The sequence below is a fragment of the Triticum urartu genome, chromosome 5A (assembly GCF_056163025.1).
Source record: "Triticum urartu cultivar PI428250 chromosome 5A, HENAU_Tu73, whole genome shotgun sequence".
Classification (NCBI taxonomy): Eukaryota; Viridiplantae; Streptophyta; class Magnoliopsida; order Poales; family Poaceae; genus Triticum; species Triticum urartu.
This window is the reverse complement of record NC_141877.1, coordinates 572,833,122-572,854,670: the sequence shown is the minus strand read 5'-3', so window position 1 is coordinate 572,854,670 and position 21,549 is coordinate 572,833,122. Positions and strand designations below refer to the sequence as shown.

General features: G+C 43.6%; 1 protein-coding gene across 1 annotated transcript; it reads right to left on the bottom strand.

Moving 5' to 3' along the window:
- Positions 1-16,289: 16,289 nt before the first annotated feature.
- LOC147972978 (putative WRKY transcription factor 19) lies at positions 16,290-20,448 on the bottom strand. The gene is made up of 4 exons (XM_087521788.1): positions 20,113-20,448; positions 19,069-19,676; positions 18,813-18,956; positions 16,290-16,726 (listed from the first exon to the last, which is right to left on the bottom strand). Exons 1-4 carry the CDS (start codon positions 20,353-20,355, stop codon positions 16,465-16,467), a joined length of 1,257 nt encoding a protein of 418 aa, XP_087377914.1. The 5' UTR covers positions 20,356-20,448; the 3' UTR covers positions 16,290-16,464.
- Between the last annotated feature and the right edge of the window lie 1,101 nt (positions 20,449-21,549).

The window sequence follows — 21,549 nt, the reverse complement described above, 5'->3', positions numbered from 1 at the left end:
CGTTGTCGTATATCCTCCGTGCTAATTACTGAAACTCCTTACGCGCGTTTGATTTTGATGTATGGATGCGCGTTAATAACTGGTTTTCAAAAAACAAAAAGTCTCTGTGCGCAGATTGCACATGTGTGCATCCATAGTTTGGCTTCCAAAAATTCGGTACACAGATTACACATCGTTCATCGTAGTGAACTACCAAGGGCTTTATTACTTGGTGATATTTGCAGATGTTGATGTTGCTAACATGATAGTACTGTATCCTTGACCAATATTGTACTTGAGCTACATTAGCTTTTTTTTTTTGAGAAAAAACCATTATAACTAGCTTTATTAAATTAAGAAACACTTACATCGTTTGCAAGAAATACAACTAAGCAACTAGGGGGTTCATCACTCCAAACACAAGAAAGATTATTATGAAAACTAAAGCATGGGCCACACCATTGGCATCTCTGGGACAATGTTTGAAATCAACGGTTCCAATTTGAATTGACGTATCTACACAATTTGCATATATCGCTGCTGCCGAGTCCCATCATTGTATTTGGCCTTTACAAAAAACTAGCTAAGTGTCCGTGCATTGCCACGGACTAACAAAATATATATACAAAGAAATTTCACGTGATATGGAGTCAAAGGCTATTCGCATGGGATGATATCTCATGGTTTTGATCTGATAGGTAAACGCATCTCCTCATCGTCTTTCTACCCCACTTCCTCGTCCCAGCCACCACGCGACACTCGACTTCCTTCCTCCCACCAGGCTCTTATCTCATTTCCCCCCGCCTCCAACTTGCATGACACTATTGAGTTTCTTATTCAACTATGATAATCTTCTCCGGTTGTACATCCCCTTAGAATATTAATGGCTTATACATGTTCTGAATAACGATAATGAAAATGGACTCCCTCCAATCCATATTACTTATTGCTCAAACGGATGTATTACTTGTCACTCTAACGGATGTATTTTAGCACTGTAATACATTTAGATACGTCTATTTGAGCGACAAGTAATATTGATCATAGGGAGTACTAAGTTTGTGACAAGAAATGAGAATTCGGGGCAATATCTCATCCTCTATGCAATCAATCTTCAAGATAATCTCTTTATAGCTTCTGGCGAGATTGGGACACACATTCCGCACAATAAACATGCAATATGACGGGACTTAATTAATTGTTGATGTACATCTACATTAAAGATAAGTTTGCTCCAAATAGAATTTTCTATATGGGAGGATATTATAAGAAAAATAAAGATTTGGGTTCATCCCAAGTTATCGCATGTTGGGAAGTTTTTTTAACAACTCAACATCTAAAATAAAATGACATCTTAAACACACACATCACGTTTCAATATGAAGATAAATGGCAATTTTGAGAAAATAATGTTTGTTGTGCAGATCTTTCTACCGATGAGAACACTTGCAAAATGCAATGACATCATAAGTATATATACTTCCGATGAGAACAGAAATTTTAGCATAGTAGGTGATTGTTTGTGATTAGAGTACTATACTCCCGTTGCTGGAAAGAAAAATGTATAATAACGGACCAATGAAAGCACTGTTTGTGAGAAGAAAACATATAGCACCTCGCAAAAATAGAATCTCTGTTTGTGATTTTGTACAGTACAATATTTTGTTTCAGGAAATTACAAAATCACAACGATAATGGATGATTCAGAATACAGTCCGATGGTAATGGTATGAAAAGTATGTCCAATAGTCTGCATTCTATCAATATAAGCTAGTAATTAGTAGTATGATATAAGTTTGAACTGGATCACTCAGAAAATATGGTTAATTATCAGAAAACGATGATGTATGTGCATGCCAGCTACAAAGGTAAGCAACTAATGCATGTCATATAATCTAATCTATAGTTTTTTAGTCAGAAATTGGGATGGGGATAAGGTTGCGAGCCCTCACATGCATTGCCGTCTGCACAACCTTGTTTGCTAGCATCCATAGCTCCTGCTCACCCCTTCGACTGCAGCATCCCAGAGCACACCGACCGGATGCTGGTGCCTTGCGGGAGGACGTGAGCGACGTAGTGACACACACACATCAGCAAGCAAGCACAACAAACATGGTTTTCATAGTTGAGCAGGAGCTCAGAGAAACATGGATCGATTGCGTTGCCTTGTGATTGTAGATCAGATCATGTTGAAGAAGCTGTCCTTGCTACCGCTCAACCATGTCCCTGCCTCCATCTCGGGATCCAGCCACCTACCTCTTTGCCCATGGTGACAATTCGGCCGCCGCCAGCCTCACTATAGCCGGATGCTCTATGCAGGCCACGACCTTCTCGGCTGCGGAGAAGAGGAGCAGGGAGAGGTCGACGTCGAGGGGGGACGTCGAGTGTCCGTCTGGTTTTTCCGAGGCGCACCCAGGCCGCATCGTTCCTCAAACGCCAGGCTGCGACGCCCACGGGCTAGTCCTGGCCGCCGTGAGGTCGAGGAAGAAATCGATCTGAAGAGAAGGTCACGATCAGGATGAGACCAAAGGAGATCGTAGACAGTTTTGTGGTCTGGCAATGTGTGGGCTTAGGCAAGGAAAATTAAGATTTTTGTAAGCAAAGTTTAGAAAAGGAATGGGAAGGACCTTCCACGGTGGTGGGTGTACCAAAGGAAACCAACCACGTAGGGTGGGGCTAGCAACGTCATCCGATTGATGCGAAACGAACCAAACCAAATGACAACGGACTCTCCCATTAGGAGTAGAGATAATCGATTGATATTTGTTGTGTACGGAAAGAGCAAAATATTCGATATGATTAGATTGTTGTTGTTGTTTATGGAAGCTTTTTGTGACGGAAATAATCGATATGATTTGATTGTTGTCGTATATGGAAGGGAAGGACGGAATGATTGGTGTGTTATATGGAAAGGTGTGATCGATGGAAGAATGGAAGGGTTGGTTTGGTTTTTCTGGGCATGGAATTAAAACCGGTCTTGGTTTTCGTAGGGAGGAAGAAAATCGGTGGGAGGGAGATCGCGTGGTGGGGGCATGTATCGATCGGTGGAAGGGTGGAAGCGAACGAAACGAACGAACGACCTACGGACTGAGACATTAGGAGTAGAGATTATGACTTCAACCGAATCGGATTCCGCCTGCACCTTATTAGTTCCAATAGAATTTGCAAGATGTAGTCCATTCCTCATGGCTAAAGCTTCCAATGAGCTACATTAGCTTAATGGAATCCAACTCGGCAATAATAGATGAATTGACACAAACACATGCCATCTAATAGATTGTCAAGCTAATAAAGTAATAAGCAATCCATGATTTCCTGTAATATTTGGTGCATTTTATCTAATATAGTTTCCAGTAGTCTTTCAAAAATTTCATAAGTATTAATGTAATTATTGAAGAACACCATCCAGCTTACCGTGAGTATTCAGCAGCTGTGTGATAGAGATAATTGGTTCTGGCATGATTTCCTGCACACAAAAAATATAATTAATGTCATGTATTGTACTAATAAGTAAAGCACATGGAAAAATAAAAATTGAACATATTTGCTACCTCTTTCAATTTTTTTACATGTACACTGATTGTGAGCTTGCTCCTCAGAATAGCCACATTTCCCTTCGATCTTTGCTTCGCCATTGGCTGGATCGTTTTCTTCGGTGCACCTCGAGCTTGCACATGCACGGGATCCAGAACCATTTCCAAATCTCCAGAATCAAGTTGCGCCGTTTGTGGCAGTACCGGACCAAATCTAATGCATTCTTCTGACCGCTAGTTGATTCCTTGCTGCCAGCTTGTACATTCAGAACAACTTTCAGACGTTGATACAACTCATTAGATTGACATGCCCTGAAACATGCCGCGTGACTCACATTTCGCAACTCATGGTACCTCTTCAGTCTTTTCAAATACTCACACATGTCGATCTTTCTGCTTGGAGGGTATGCAGACTTTGCACTCATCGTCAACTTGGTGGAACACAACACTTATGCAGTCGTTTTACTTGTATAATGTTCCCAATACATGCAATACGTGGGAACATGGTGTGCTTACGCCTTCCTCACAACACACTTTGGACTTCTTCTCTCTTCTATCCTTCTTAGTCACAACATAAATAGTCAAATCGCACCCATCTAGTATCTCATTGATAAAAACAATTGTTGACAATATTTGTGCTCCATCTCACCAACTGAGACATACAAGGCATGAAAACTTTTGCATTGTGTTTCACGAGAGTTCAAGCATATGTATCTGTAAATGGAACAGACTGATGTCTAATATTGCCTGAAAGGAACACTCTTAGTGTTCTAGCACTTTAAACAATGCAATCTTACCCTCGAGATGCATATGTAGCACATAGTTTAGGCTCTCACTCTGTTGATTACCGCTCAATCTTAAGAAATAGCGCCCCACCACATATGGAGCACACGACAACTTCTTCATCTGATACATCTGATGATGCCATGACTCCTCACTGGTTACTTGATTCTTTTATAAGAACTCAACCCATTTTCTCCATGCTCTTCCATGGAAGAGGAATCATATATAAAAGATCTGAATTCTTCCCTAACCGCATTATCATGCAGATAATGTACAATGTTCTGCTGAATGTGTCATACACACAACCTATGGTTTGCATCAGGCCAAATCACTCTGATTGTTATCTGCATTGCAAGCTCCCCATCCGTAATCACAAATACTAGATGCTTCCGGGACATGTCAGCAGAAAAGGTGTGCAACATCCACTCATACGCCTTGCCTGTTTCATGATAAATAATACCACATCCAAAAATAACAATGGCGTGGTGGTGATTCAACCCGAGAAATGACATGAATGGCAGATTGTACTTATTCGTCGAAAGCCTCATATTTAAGTAGGGATTGAGTATTAGAATTGAACAACCCCTTCAGATGCCCATGCTAATCAACCAAGTACTTGAAGTAGAAAAATCTAGATCTCTCTCTTGTCGTGTGACCATGTGATGGATCATTGTTTGAGCATCACTGACAACCATTGTATCCGACTTGTAGAGATAGTAGAAATTATAAATGTACCTCGTCGTGCATCCACCATGATTGTATCCACCGTATTGCATGTGCATTATATCCATTATTTTGTGTTTGTGGTTCCAGAATTTTCCATCTCTACAATGTCCGCTTTCTGCTCGTCGATGATTCTTTTGTGTGACCGCAACAAACAAGCAAGATCTCGTGGGCCAAAGGATGGGTGTGTTCATCGATGAAATCCTTCACAAACCACAACCATGTTTCTTTTGAAGGAAATATGCCCTAGAGGCAATAATAAAGTTATTATTTATTTCCTTATATCATGATAAATGTTTATTATTCATGCTAGAATTGTATTAACCGGAAACATAATACATGTGTGAATACATAGACCAACAGAGTGTCACTAGTATGCCTCTACTTAACTAGCTCGTTAATCAAAGATGGTTATGTTTCCTAACCATGAACAAGGAGTTGTTATTTGATTAACGAGATCACATCATTAGGTGAATGATCTGATTGACATGACCCATTCCATTAGCTTAGCACCCGATCGTTTAGTATGTTGCTATTGCTTTCTTCATGACTTATACATGTTCCTATGACTATGAGATTATGCAACTCCCGTTTGCCGGAGGAACACTTTGTGTGCTACCAAACGTCACAATGTAAATGGGTGATTATAAAGGTGCTCTACAGGTGTCTCCAAAGGTACATGTTGGGTTGGCGTATTTCGAGATTAGGATTTGTCACTCCGATTGTCGGAGAGGTATCTCTGGGCCCTCTCGGTAATGCACATCACATAAGCCTTGCAAGCATTGCAACTAATGAGTTAGTTGCGAGATGATGTATTACGGAATGAGTAAAGAGACTTGCCGGTAACGAGATTGAACTAGGTATTGAGATACCGACGATCGAATCTCGGGCAAGTAACATACCGATGACAAATGGAACAACGTATGTTGTTATGCGGTCTGGCCGATAAAGATCTTCGTAGAATATGTAGGAGCCAATATGAGCATCCAGGTTCCGCTATTGGTTATTGACCGGAGACGTGTCTCGGTCATGTCTACATTGTTCTCGAACCCGTAGGGTCCGCACGCTTAAGGTTTCGATGACAGTTATATTATGAGTTTATGAGTTTTGATGTACCGAAGTTAGTTCGGAGTCCCGGATGTGATCACGGACATGACGAGGAGTCTCGAAATGGTCGAGACATAAAGATTGATATATTGGACGGCTATATTTGGACACCGGAAGTGTTCCGGGTGATTTCGGAGAAAACCGGAGAGCCGGAGGGTTACCGGAACCCCCCGGGAGAAGTAATGGGCCATATGGGCCTTAGTGGAGAGAGAGAGGGGCTGCCAGAGGTGGGCCGCGCGCCTCCCCCCCCTGGTCCGAATTGGACAAGGAGAGGGGGGCGGCGCCCCCCTTTTCCCTCTCCCTCCCCACTTCTTTCCTCTCCTAGTAGGAGTCCTACTCCTACTAGGAGGAGGACTCCTCCTGGCGCGCCTATAGGGGCCAGCCGGCCTCTTCCCCTTGCTCCTTTATATACGGGGGCAGGGGGCACCCCTAGACACAAGTTGATCCACGTGATCATATTCTTAGCCGTGTGCGGTGCCCCCTTCCACCATAGTCCTCGGTCATATTGTAGCGGTGCTTAGGCGAAGCCCTGCGACAGTAGAACATCAAGATCGTCACCACACTGTCGTGCTGACGGAACTCCTCCCCGACGCTTTGCTGGATCGGAGCCCGGGGATCGTCATCGAGCTGAACGTGTGCTAGAACTCGGAGGTACCGTAGTTTCGGTGCTTGATCGGTCGGGCCGTGGAGACGTACGACTACATCAACCAAACGCTTCCGTTGTCGATCTACAAGAGTACGTAGATCATACTCTCCCCTCTCGTTGCTATGCATCACCATGATCTTGCGTGTGCGTAGGAATTTTTTTGAAATTACTACGTTCCACAACAGTGGCATCCGAGCCTAGATTTTATATGTTGATGTTATATGCACGAGTAGAACACAAGTGAGTTGTGGGCGATATAAGTCATACTGCTTACCAGCATGTCATACTTTGGTTCGGCGGTATTGTTGGACGAAGCGGCCCAGACCGACATTACGCGTACGCTTACGCGAGACCGGTTCTCCCGACGTGCTTTGCACATAGGTGGCTTGCGGGTGACAGTTTCTCCAACTTTAGTTGAACCGAGTGTGGCTACGCCTGGTCCTTGCGAAGGTTAAAACAACACCAACTTGACAAACTATCGTTGTGGTTTTGATGCGTAGGTAAGATTGGTTCTTGCTTAAGCCCGTAGCAGCCACGTAAAACTTGCAACAACAAAGTAGAGGACGTCTAACTTGTTTTTGCAGGGCATGTTGTGATGTGATATGGTCAAGACATGATGCTAAATTTTATTGTATGAGATGATCATGTTTTGTAACCGAGTTATCGGCAACTGGCAGGAGTCATATGGTTGTCGCTTTATTGTATGCAATGCAATCGCCCTGTAATGCTTTACTTTATCACTAAGCGGTAGCGATAGTCGTAGAAGCATAAGATTGGTGAGACGACAACGATGCTACGATGGAGATCAAGGTGTCGCGCCAGTGACGATGGTGATCACGACGGTGCTTCGAGGATGGAGATCACAAGCACAAGATGATGATGGCCATATCATATCACTTATATTGATTGCATGTGATGTTTATCTTTTATGCATCTTATCTTGCTTTGTTTGACGGTAGCATTATAAGATGATCTCTCACTAAATTTCAAGATAAAAGTGTTCTCCCTGAGTATGCACCGTTGCCAAAGTTCGTCGTGCCCAGACACCACGTGATGATCAGGTGTGATAAGCTCTACGTCCATCTACAACGGGTGCAAGCCAGTTTTGCACACGCAGAATACTCAAGTTAAACTTGACGAGCCTAGCATATGCAGATATGGCCTCAGAACACTGAGATCGAAAGATCGAGCGTGAATCATATAGTAGATATGATCAACATAGCGATGTTCACCATTGAAAACTACTCCATTTCACGTGATGATCGGTTATGGTTTAGTTGATTTGGATCACATGATCACTTAGATGATTAGAGGGATGTCTATCTAAGTGGGAGTTCTTGAGTAATATGATTAAATTGAACTTAAATTTATCATGAACTTAGTCCCTGATAGTATCTTGCTTGTTTATGTTAATAAATGGCCCGTGATGTTGTTCCGTTAAATTTTAATGCGTTCCTTGAGAAAGCAAAGTTGAAAGATGATGGTAGCAATTGCACGGACTGGGTCCGTAACTTGAGGATTATCCTCATTGCTGCACAGAAGAATTACGTCCTGGAAGCACCGTTGGGTGCCAGGCCTGCTGCTGGAGCAACACCAGATGTTATGAACGTCTGGCAGAGCAAAACTGATGACTACTCGATAGTTCAGTGTGCCATGCTTTACGGCTTAGAATCGGGACTTCAACGACGTTTTGAACATCATGGAGCATATGAGATGTTCCAGGAGTTGAAGTTAATATTTCAAGCAAATGCCCGGATTGAGAGATATGAAGTCTCCAATAAGTTCTATAGCTGCAAGATGGAGGAGAACAGTTCTGTCAGTGAGCATATACTCAAAATGTCTGGGTATAATAATCACTTGATTCAGATGGGAGTTAATCTTCCAGATGATTGCGTCATTGACAGAATTCTCCAATCACTGCCACCAAGCTACAAGAGCTTTGTGATGAACTATAATATGCAAGGGATGAATAAGACTATTCCCGAGCTCTTCGCAATGCTGAAAGCTGCGGAGGTAGAAATCAAGAAGGAGCATCAAGTGTTGATGGTCAACAAGACCACTAGTTTCAAGAAAAAGGGAAAAGGGAAGAAGAAGGGGAACTTCAAGAAGAAAAGCAAGCAAGTTGCTGATCAGGAGAAGAAACCCAAGTCTGGACCTAAGCCTGAAACTGAGTGCTTCTACTGCAAGCAGACTGGTCACTGGAAGCGGAACTGCCCCAAGTATTTGGCGGATAAGAAGGATGGCAAGGTGAACAAAGGTATATGTGATATACATGTTATTGATGTGTACCTTACTAGAGCTCGCAGTAGCACCTGGGTATTTGATACTGGTTCTGTTGCTAATATTTGCAACTCGAAACAGGGACTACGGATTAAGCGAACACTAGCAAAGGACGAGGTGACGATGCGCGTGGGAAATGGTTTTAAAGTCGATGTGATCGCGGTCGGCACGCTACCTCTACATCTACCTTCGGGATTAATATTAGACCTAAATAATTGTTATTTGGTGCCAGCGTTGAGCATGAACATTATATCTGGATCTTGTTTAATGCGAGACGGTTATTCATTTAAATCAAAGAATAATGGTTGTTCTATTTATATGAGTAATATCTTTTATGGTCATGCACCTTTGAAGAGTGGTCTATTTTTGATGAATCTCGATAGTAGTAACACACATATTCATAATGTTGAAGCCAAAAGATGCATAGTTGATAGTGATAGTGCAACTTATTTGTGGCACTGCCGTTTAGGTCATATCGGTGTAAAGCGCATGAAGAAACTCCATACCGATGGACTTTTGGAACCTCTTGATTATGAATCACTTGGTACTTGCGAACCGTGCCTCATGGGCAAGATGACTAAAACACCGTTCTCCGGTACAATGGAGAGAGCAACAGATTTGTTGAAAATCATACATACAGATGTATGTGGTCCGATGAATGTTGAGGCTCGTGGCGGATATCGTTATTTTCTCACCTTCACAGATGATTTAAGCAGATATGGGTATATCTACTTAATGAAGAATAAGTCTGAAACATTTGAAAAGTTCAAAGAATTTCAGAGTGAAGTTGAAAATCATCGTAACAAGAAAATAAAGTTTCTGCGATCTGATCATGGAGGAGAATATTTGAGTTACGAGTTTGGTCTACATCTGAAACAATGCGGAATAGTTTCGCAACTCACGCCACCCGGAACACCTCAGCGTAATGGTGTGTCCGAACATCGTAATCGTACTTTACTTGATATGGTGCGATCTATGATGTCTCTTACAAATTTACCGCTATCATTTTGGGGTTATGCTTTAGAGACGGCCGCATTCACGTTAAATAGGGCACCATCAAAATTCGTTGAGACGACACCTTATGAACTATGGTTTGGCAAGAAACCAAAGTCGTCGTTTCTTAAAGTTTGGGGCTGCGATGCTTATGTGAAAAAGCTTCAACCTGATAAGCTCGAACCCAAATCGGAGAAATGTGTATTCATAGGATACCCAAAGGAGACTGTTGGGTACACCTTCTATCATAGATCCGAAGGCAAGACATTCGTTGCTAAGAATGGATCCTTTCTAGAGAAGGAGTTTCTCTCGAAAGAAGTGAGTGGGAGGAAAGTAGAACTTGACGAGGTAACTGCTCCCTTATTGGAAAGTAGTGCATCACAGAAAACTGTTTCAGTGACACCTACACCAGTTGGTGAGGAAGCTAATGATGATGATCATGAAACTTCAGAACAAGATCCTACTGAACCTCGTAGATCAACCAGAGTGAGATCCGCGCCAGAGTGGTACGGTAATCCTGTTCTGGAAGTCATGCTACTAGATCATGATGAACCTACGAACTATGAAGAAGCGATGGTGAGCCCAGATTCCGCAAAATGGCTTGAAGCCATGAAATCTGAGATGGGATCCATGTATGAAAACAAAGTATGGACTTTGGTTGACTTGCCCGATGATCGGCAAGCAATTGAGAATAAATGGATCTTCAAGAAGAAGACTGACGTTGACGGTAATATTACTGTCTACAAAGCTCGACTTGTCGCAAAAAGGTTTTTGGCAAATTCAAGGGATTGACTACGATGAGACCTTCTCACCCGTAGCGATGCTTAAGTCTGTCCGAATCATGTTAGCAATTGCCGCATTTTATGATTATGAAATTTGGCAGATGGATGTCAAAACTGCATTCCTGAATGGATTTCTGGAAGAAGAGTTGTATATGATGCAACCAGAAGGTTTTGTCGATCCAAAGGGAGCTAACAAAGTGTGCAAGCTCCAGCGATCCATTTATGGACTGGTGCAAGCTTCTCGGAGTTGGAATAAACGCTTTGATAGTGTGATCAAAGCATTTGGTTTTATACAAACCTTTGGAGAAGCCTGTATTTACAAGAAAGTGAGTGGGAGCTCTGTAGCATTTCTGATATTATATGTGGATGACATATTACTGATTGGAAATGATATAGAATTTCTGGATAGCATAAAGGGATACTTGAATAAGAGTTTTTCAATGAAAGACCTCAGTGAAGCTGCTTACATATTAGGCATAAAGATCTATAGAGATAGATCAAGACGCTTAATTGGACTTTCACAAAGCACATACCTTGACAAGATTTTGAAAAGGTTCAAAATGGATCAAGCAAAGAAAGGGTTCTTGCCTGTGTTACAAGGTGTGAAGTTGAGTCAGACTCAATGCCCGACCACTGCAGAAGATAGAGAGAAAATGAAAGATGTTCCCTATGCTTCAGCCATAGGCTCTGTCATGTATGCAATGCTGTGTACCAGACCTGATGTGTGCCTTGCTATAAGTCTAGCAGGGAGGTACCAAAGTAATCCAGGAGTGGATCACTGGACAGCGGTCAAGAACATCCTGAAGTACCTGAAAAGAACTAAAGATATGTTTCTCGTGTATGGAGGTGACAAAGAGCTCATCTTAAACGGTTACGTTGATGCAAGCTTTGACACTGATCCGGACGATTCTAAATCACAAACCGGATACGTGTTTACATTAAACGGTGGAGCTGTCAGTTGGTGCAGTTCTAAACAGAGCGTCGTGGCGGGATCTACGTGTGAAGCGGAATACATAGCTGCTTCGAAAGCAGCGAATGAAGGAGTTCATATCCGATCTAGGTGTCATACCTAGTGCATCGGGTCCAATGAAAATCTTTTGTGACAATACTGGTGCAATTGCCTTGGCAAAGGAATCCAGATTTCACAAGAGAACCAAGCACATCAAGAGACGCTTCAATTCCATCCGGGATCTAGTCCAGGTGGGAGACATAGATATTTGCAAGATACATACGGATCTGAATGTTGCAGACCCGTTGACTAAGCCTCTTCCACGAGCAAAACATGATCAGCACCAAGGCTCCATGGGTGTTAGAATCATAACTGTGTAATCTAGATTATTGACTCTAGTGCAAGTGGGAGACTGAAGGAAATATGCCCTAGAGGCAATAATAAAGTTATTATTTATTTCCTTATATCATGATAAATGTTTATTATTCATGCTAGAATTGTATTAACCGGAAACATAATACATGTGTGAATACATAGACCAACAGAATGTCACTAGTATGCCTCTACTTAACTAGCTCGTTAATCAAAGATGGTTATGTTTCCTAACCATGAACAAGGAGTTGTTATTTGATTAACGAGATCACATCATTAGGTGAATGATCTGATTGACATGACCCATTCCATTAGCTTAGCACCCGATCGTTTAGTATGTTGCTATTGCTTTCTTCATGACTTATACATGTTCCTATGACTATGAGATTATGCAACTCTCGTTTGCCGGAGGAACACTTTGTGTGCTACCAAACGTCACAACGTAAATGGGTGGTTATAAAGGTGCTCTACAGGTGTCTCCAAAGGTACATGTTGGGTTGGCGTATTTCGAGATTAGGATTTGTCACTCCGATTGTCGGAGAGGTATCTCTGGGCCCTCTCGGTAATGCACATCACATAAGCCTTGCAAGCATTGCAACTAATGAGTTAGTTGCGAGATGATGTATTACGGAACGAGTAAAGAGACTTGCCGGTAACGAGATTGAACTAGGTATTGAGATACCGACGATCGAATCTCGGGCAAGTAACATACCGATGACAAAGGGAACAACGTATGTTGTTATGCGGTCTGACCGATAAAGATCTTCGTAGAATATGCAGGAGCCAATATGAGCATCCAGGTTCCGCTATTGGTTATTGACCGGAGACGTGTCTCGGTCATGTCTACATTGTTCTCGAACCCGTAGGGTCCGCACGCTTAAGGTTTTGATGACAGTTATATTATGAGTTTATGAGTTTTGATGTACCGAAGTTAGTTCGGAGTCCCAGATGTGATCACGGACATGACGAGGAGTCTCGAAATGGTCGAGACATAAAGATTGATATATTGGACGGCTATATTCGGACATCGGAAGTGTTCCGGGTGATTTCGGAGAAAATCGGAGAGCCGGAGGGTTACCGGAACCCCCCGGGAGAAATAATGGGCCATATGGGCCTTAGTGGAGAGAGAGAGGGGCTGCCAGAGGTGGGCCGCGCGCCTCCTCCCCCCTGGTCCGAATTGGAGTAGGAGAGGGGGGGCGGCGCCCCCCTTTTCCCTCTCCCTCCCCACTTCTTTCCCCCTCCTAGTAGGAGTCCTACTCCTACTAGGAGGAGGACTCCTCCTGGCGCGCCTATAGGGGCCGGCCGGCCTCTTCCCCTTGCTCCTTTATATACGGGGGCAGGGGACACCCCTAGACACAAGTTGATCCACGTGATTATATTCTTAGCCGTGTGCGGTGCCCCCTTCCACCATAGTCCTCGGTCATATTTTAGCGGTGCTTAGGCGAAGCCCTGCGACAGTAGAACATCAAGATCGTCACCACGCCGTCGTGCTGACGGAACTCCTCCCCGACGCTTTGCTGGATCGGAGCCCGGGGATCGTCATCGAGCTGAACGTGTGCTAGAACTCGGAGGTACCGTAGTTTCGGTGCTTGATCGGTCGGGCCGTGGAGACGTATGACTACATCAACCAAACGCTTCCGTTGTCGATCTACAAGGGTACGTAGATCATACTCTCCCCTCTCGTTGCTATGCATCATCATGATCTTGCGTGTGCGTAGGAATTTTTTTGAAATTACTACATTCCCCAACATCTTTGACTCTTGCAAGGATCAATTCGACTTTACACCAGGGCCGTTGACAGGGCTGTGCGAGTTGTGCGCCTGCACAGGGCCTCCAAAATTCAAGGGGCCCCAATTTGTGTCCAAATTCATGTATCAGTCTCAAACGTGCACCTTTCAGTTTTAGGCCTACATTTGCCTGATCGCTGAAGCACACATTTTGGGCCTCTCGGGCCTGGTCAGCTCCGCCGATCGCATATGTCATCGTTGTTCTGAAGTCGATCGATCGAAAGACGGAACGGCGGGGCACGTATGTACGTATCCTGGGTTGTTAGGCGATCTGCGATCCTTCTCAGGCCTTCTTTGGTTTGGAGGAATTTCATAGGAATTCCAGAGGATAGGATTTTTATAGGATTTTTTCCTTTAGAGTTTTTTGGTTCATAGGAATAAATTCCTATTCCTACATAGGATTGGTTCCTATCCTTCACATTTCATAGGAAAATAAAAATAAACCTAGACTCAAGCCTCTTTTGATTCATAGGATAGGATTATTGTAGGAATAGGAATTTTGTAGGAAATGAGATGACATGTATCTCAAATCCTATGAGTAGGAATAGGAAACGAGATGTCATTTGGTTTCCAAAGGAATTTTCCATTGAGTCTAGGCTCATTTTTATTTTCCTATGAAATGTGGAGGATAGGAACCAATCCTATGTAGGAATAAGAATCCATTCCTATGAACCAAAGGGCTCTAAAGGAAAAAATCCTATAAGAATCCTATCATCTAAAATTCCTATAAAATTCCTCCAAACCAAAGGAGGCCTCAATGGAAAAATTTCTTTGATGTCAAACAAATGACATCTCGTTTCCTATTCCTACTCATAGGATTTGAGATACATGCCATCTCATTTCCTACAAAATTCCTATTCCTACGATAATCATATCCTATGAACCAAAAAAGGCCTCACTTTGGCAGTTAGATCGGCTAGGTCACAGGGCCGTCAAGCGGCACACATCACGGCAGAATCAAAGCGGCACAGGAATTGCAGGCGCATGGGCAGCCGAACCGAAGGGAGAAGGCTAGAAGCTTGGCATAATGGGCACCCGCCGCCAGTGATTGGCTACCCCACTAATTCATTTATTTCGAGTTCTTCAGAAGCCTATAACTCAAGGTTTGATCCTTTTCTGTTCTGCTGTCTTGAATTCTTGACAAGCCTATAATTCATTGAGTTCCAATGCATTGGTTGATATTATTTTTGTTTGGTTCATAAAAAGAAACAATCATGCATTCTTCAAATTATGTTTGTGTTCTACTATTACATAAGAAAGATTCAATGGATTGTCGACAATAGCATTTGAAAATGATGTCTTGGAGAAGATTAATTATCAAGATGCAATTGAATATTTCATTTGAAGGAACACAAGACGATGACACTTTTTTTTTGAGAGGTGACGATGACACTTTTTTATAACAGAAGGTTAGCTTATTGCTTACTTATACCATTTGTCTTTTGCATTAGTATTTTTCATATTCCTAAATATTTTATAAGAAATAACATAAATTTCAGTTATATTGTTAAGTGAGATTAGGTTTAAAAAAATTAAGGTCCCATCTTGCTTTTCGCACCGGGCCCCCGAATTTCTGAAGACAGCCCTGCTTTACACCCAACACGAGTAATATTCCATGGCCTTCTCTTCCTATCTTCTCTCTTTCTCCTCATGTGCTTCTTTTCATGATAGCATTCACGACTACAGACAAGTTTGCCGCCGCGCGTCCAGACGGGGTCCCTCCCGGGCATGTGGGATTTCGGGTCTACAAAGCGCCCACCGGATGGCTTGCGTAATGCGCTTCCTGTTGGGTCTCCTTCGACGTGAATTGCGGTGTATCAGCCCCGATGTCAAGGGTACACGGTGATGTGTTCGTCTGCGAACATTACCAAATCAAAAACTTTGCAAGGCTGGTATTCTACATTGCTCATTCTACATATTACCACGTGAAACCTTCATGATGGTGCATATAGTGCTTATGTAGGATAGTTGCAAACTAAGCAAGCCATTTTTGGTACACCTACCCAAGTGCAACAAAAATGAAGCAGAACACAACATCATTGTAGCTATAAGAGAATTTCTCGGGTGTGTTCGGCCATCAGAAATAATCATTAATAAGACATAATTTGTTATGTCCATAGTTTCTATGCATAGGAATAGGATGTTGAATTATACCAGTTGTAGTAATCCAAGGAAAATGGACAAGAAAGAATCAAAGAACCATTGTGAGCAAATTGACCATTCGAACAAAAGATAGATGCTTGAATAACTTGCATATTGTCTTTCTGCAACAGTGAGGATAACCATTTTTTTATTCAAAACCTCAGTGGAACAAACAAATGTATATCTCATACAATACAAATTAAGCCATGAAAAGCCACCAACATATGTGTCCAAAAAGGACAGGTCAATTCCTCTAAAACAAATGTTGTCTAATTAATCACAATAAACAACAATTAGCCAGCAGAAAAACCTGCCCCAAAGAATTGATAGTGCACCTCTATTATTCACACGAAGGAAAACCCACACTCGAAATCCATTAAAAAAGGTGTTAATCCCGATTCTCCTCTTTTAGCTGATGAATGCCACTTGGCTGGTGCAATGTGTTGCCAGAAGGGTTCACTATGGATGGCACGGGATCAGAGGAGGAGCCGCCGCCTGCCCCGGCGGCAGCGGCGGCTCCAGCTCCCCTGCCCGGTGGGTCATGGTTGTGCCGCCCGGTGTATGTCGTCAGGACGCACCTAGGGTCAGTGGATGCCCTCTCGATCTGCTTGCGCACATTGCAATTCTCGGCGGTGCACTTGTAGTAGCTCCTGCATGGATTTAAACAATTCAGAGGATGCAAAATGGGCACTTAAGTCTTGAACCACTAGTTTGTAATGTCATTGTAGGTGATCAAAGTTGTCCTGCTGGATAAATAACGTAGGTATTCCAAATCATGAATCATGTATCCAAGTCACAAACCTCGTTAAAACGGACCTTTCAGGACTATCTTTTGAACAAACCTTTCAGAACTATTAGCGCGCCCACATGGGTTAGTGACCAAGGAATGATATCACATGGCACATTTGATTTTCACACAATCCCCTAAGGTTTTGGATTTTCACAATTTTATTGTCGTTCCAAACCAACACGTGCTGCCAAGACTAAGACAATGTACAATAAGGTGACATGAGAGTGTGAGAGAGGGGGGGGGGGGGGGGGGGAGGCAAAAACGTGAATGGTTAGACCAATTTACTAGATGACATCTCTTAGTCACACGATTTTCTAACAAAAAATTATTCATTATATAATTTTAGGATGTGTGCAAATATTAATTGCTACAGATGACATCAGGAGATATCCCATTGTGTAGCATGTTTTCATTGTCATCTCTACGTGAGAATTCTATCTTTTCAACACTGTGCATGACGTGTGCCAAGGTGGTGATTATTTCTTTAAAGGACAACCCTCACTTATAATTTGACGAGTTTTGGCGCCAATTTAAAAATTTCCTAAAAAACATCAACCATTTTAGGGTGAGTTTCAAAAAAGCCTATGAACAACATTCATTTTCATAGGAATTTGAAAAGGAAAAAGACCACCTCAACAGTCCCTTCAATTTGACGAGTTATTAAAACTTCTTCAAATCCTAGCTAATTGCCCATGCGTTACAACGGAAGCATACATATTTTAGTGGTTCACATCAATTGTAACTCACATATACTTCCACCCACTATATCCGCCTCCTCAATCCAATCCTACCACATATGTCAGTTACTCGTCCTGCGACAATCCCACTTCCATTGCCACCGACACACAAACATTGGATTTTAAACACACAATTGTGTAGTTGTGTATATGTGAAGATTTCAAGAAGGAAAAAAAACATATGTAAGAGGTCGTCCATATCCATCTAGCCTCTACACGACATTAGGACGAAAGGAAAATTGAAGACATAGGAACTTAATCTTGGTCTAGCAAAATCAAAATTGGAGAAACACATGAGCTCACAAGTGGACCTAAAGATATGGGAACAACTCATAATGAATAACAATATTAAGAAAATCGGTAGTTAAATGCTCGGATAACCATTTTTTTAGTATATTTTATCAATGTTTATATTTTACAACATCCTTCTTAAGATCTAGCCTTTGCATAGAACATTCGCGTTCTCACAACATTGATGGACCGCTAGGGCTTGGACGCACTCGTAAGAAGATTTAGTACTATCAACTAGTATTCAGTAATGGATTAGGCAGGACACTTGTCTGGATATTTTAATTTCATGTACTACATTTACATATTACTGAAGGAAGACGATGTAACATCAGACAAGTAAAATTGAAATAAAAATCAGTGGGAGTACTATGTTTCCAATTTTCCAAACGGAAAAAGGATTAGCTTTCGTATTAGTGAAGGAAGGAGATGTGACGTCGGTCAAATAACATTATAAATAAATCAGTGAGAGAGGGTGAAAAATGATGGGAGATGTGATATCTTGCAGAAAAAAATGGAAATAAAGTAGTGGGGTACTACGTTTCCAATTTGCCAAACAAAAAAGATTAGTTTTCATATTAATGAAGGAAGAAGATGTGATGTCAGGTTAATAAAATTGAATGTAAATCAGTGGAAGGGGCTATGAATTGAGGGGAGGGGAGTGGAAGCGATACAAGGGAACGGACTTACCAACTCCCCTTTAATAGTAGATAGAGATAGAGATGTTGATTCAGAATTATTATTTTTTGTTCCAAAAGTCTCCGGGATAATCCCTCTAAACCATGGACTATAGCTCCGCGGACTACATGCATGGTTGAATAGCAGATTGTGTCTGCGGGTACTCAGTTCATCGTGCGTGCAACTAGCTAGTGAGGCATAATTGACTAGCATTTCTGATTAATTGATGTTAATATATAGTACCTCGGACGGGGGTTGCCCTTGACCACTTTCTGGCCGTACTTGCGCCACCGGTAGCCGTCGTCCAGCAGATCAACCTCGCTCGGCGTCTGCAGTATGATCTTGTGCTTCTTCACCACCCTCTGCCCCGCCGGACCACCCGCGCCGCTGATCAACACAAATGTACCGGCGACCCGGCCGTTAAGTTCCATTGACTGAAGAACAAAATTCCATTCCAACAAGAACGTGCATGCATGTAGTGCAGGTGCAGGCCACCCACCTGCCAATGTCGTGGCCCTCCTCGCCGTCATCCTCGTCGTCGCTCAGCTCGTCCTCCTGGGCGCCGACGGCGCTGCTGGGGGCGGCGGCGTCGTCCGCTCCGGCGCGCCGGGGCTCGGGGGGCCGCGGGTGGGTGTGCCGGCCCTTGTAGGTGATCTCCTTGATGCAGCCGTCGAAGGAGCGCTCCACGATCTTCTTGACGGGGCAGGCGTCCCGGGTGCACTTGTAGTAGCTCCGGGGCGACTCGGCGTCCTTGAGCTGCTTCTGCCCGTACTTGCGCCAGTTGTAGCCGTCCTTGGCCGGCTGCTCGATGGGGGGCGCCGGCGCCGCGTGCGGGCCGCCCAGCGCCGCCGCGCGCAGCAGCTGCATGTGCATCTGCTGCTCGTGGTGGTGCGGGTACGCCGGCGTTTGGTGGACCGTGAAGTTGCGGGGCAGCAGGGAGGAGGACGGCGACGGCGCCATGGCCCGCGGAGGCCATTGTGGCGGCAGGTCGGCCTGGAAGTAGGACGACGACGACGACGGGTAGGGGTGGAGGTTGGCGGCGAGGGGTGACACGAAGGATGCCGCCGTCTGGTGCTGCTGGTAGGACGACGTCGGCACGTAGTTCGCCTGCATGAAGTGAAAAGGGTGCGGTTTTAACGTCACATTTGATGCTGCAAATCTAAATCTTATGGAAGTAGGATAACTACTATGGTGATCGTTGTCCAGAGAAGATGCAATTAAACGCTACGGTAAACCTTGCAACCAAAGATCTTTTATTTGCACTAAGATTATCATTCATTCTATGGAGCTAGTAATCCATGGCATGTATGGAACCCTCGACCAAAGACTGGCAACAGTATCAAGAGTCTATATGAAGGCACAAACAAACAGCAGGATAAAACAAAAAACCATATCATGGGGGATTCCTATTTCTAGAAATCAGCATCGAGAAGAAGGTTTCTTCTAGCTATAGCAGCACGCAAAACCCTCTCCATTTCATTGACTTGCAGCGGCGAGACCAACACCAGATTAATAGAGAAGCCAGCAGACGATCTTTGCTTACCATGGAGAAGTGAGGAGTGAGATTGATCGTCGGCGGGGCCACGTCGTCGACCCCCCACGCCTGCTGTGCCGGCAGCGACTGCTGGGGGTTGACGCCGGAGCCAAGAAGCGACATGTAGGACGATCCAGGATCGTAGTCGTTCCCGAACGCCGGGCCGCCGCCGCCGCCGTCGAAGACCCGCTCCTGATGGCCCGACGAGTAAGGGGGCTGCTGGCGCATGCCGTCGCCTCGCCGATCGGCCATTGCCGTGGCTTTTTTTCCCCTGCTGCTGCTTCTCGGTACAAGGAGGAGGGAGAAGACCGTGCGACAAGGACGCCTGCCGACCGACCAGCTGAGGGAAATACTAGAGGCGAGGGACACCTGGAGAGTGGAGACTGCTCCTCCCTCCCTCCCTCGCTCCAAGCTGTGGATGAGCCGTGCCGTTAACTATTTTTCCCTCTCTTATTAGTTCATTATATATCGGATACGGTGGTGGTTAATAATCTCGAAATTCTGCTAAGTGGATCCAAGCGCGTGCTGTCTACAACTAGCCGCATCAAGCATCAAACATTTGCGATTCTAATTGTCGTGGAGGGGCATTATCAAAACGGAGTTGCCCCCAACAACGCGCGTGGACCAGCGTTTTGTTCTAGTTTACGTGGACCAAACCTGGCTGTGGAGGCGGCGATGACGTTGTGACCCTGCGTCAGTCACGTTCGAGTCCTTGAATCAAAAGATAACCAAGTTCTTTTATTCTACTAACTAATATTTCAGGCCTCTTCCAAGCTGCTGGCCAAGGGTACTACTTTGCAGCCATCATGGCCAGATGATATAAACATCAATTCCTTTGACCAAACCACAGCTCTGTCCAGCTCGGTGCCAAATACGCTCTTTTAGCGCGTCTGCTGCTGCAATTGGTGGATAAACAAGACTTACGCTCAATCTATCTGTTACTAATCCATATGATTCCTAGTTTTTAATCACCTTCTAGCTGTCAGTCCCTGTTCATTATAATTACAAAACGAAAACGAAATGGAAGCAGTAATGTTGAGCAAGATATTCCTGGATTTCTGTCACACCAAGACAGGAGGCTTCCTTATCACGTCAAAATGGAAACAAGATAGGTTTCCTTAAGTGTGAGTTTCATTTCATACCACGCAAACCCTAGAATAACGATGGCCCCTTGGCAGCATTATAAAGTTCAGATTAAAATGATGGAATTCAAGCTCCTGATTTTATTGTCCAGCAGGTATCGTTCGTGAAGTAGTTTAGTTTCGTTATACAAATCCATCATTCATGATGCATTAGCTTTTACCTCTGTTTGGAAACAGATTGCGCTAGGCAATTCTGCAGTCAAACTTCTCTTAACATTGACCACATATATAAATATATTTTGGTTCGGCAGATGGAAGTAGTATAGTTGTATTTCACATGTAAATCGTATTCATAATATAACAC

Excerpts from the sequence above, each read along its gene's own strand:
- LOC147972978 (XM_087521788.1), bottom strand. The coding sequence starts at position 20,355 with ATGGCCGATCGGCGAGGCGACGGCATGCGCCAGCAGCCCCCTTACTCG. Across the intron at positions 18,957-19,068 it reads GAGGGCCACGACATTGGCAG|CGGCGCGGGTGGTCCGGCGG; the intron begins GTGGGTGGCCTG and ends TGTGTTGATCAG. Across the intron at positions 16,727-18,812 it reads AAGGGCAACCCCCGTCCGAG|GAGCTACTACAAGTGCACCG; the intron begins GTACTATATATT and ends AAATCCATGCAG.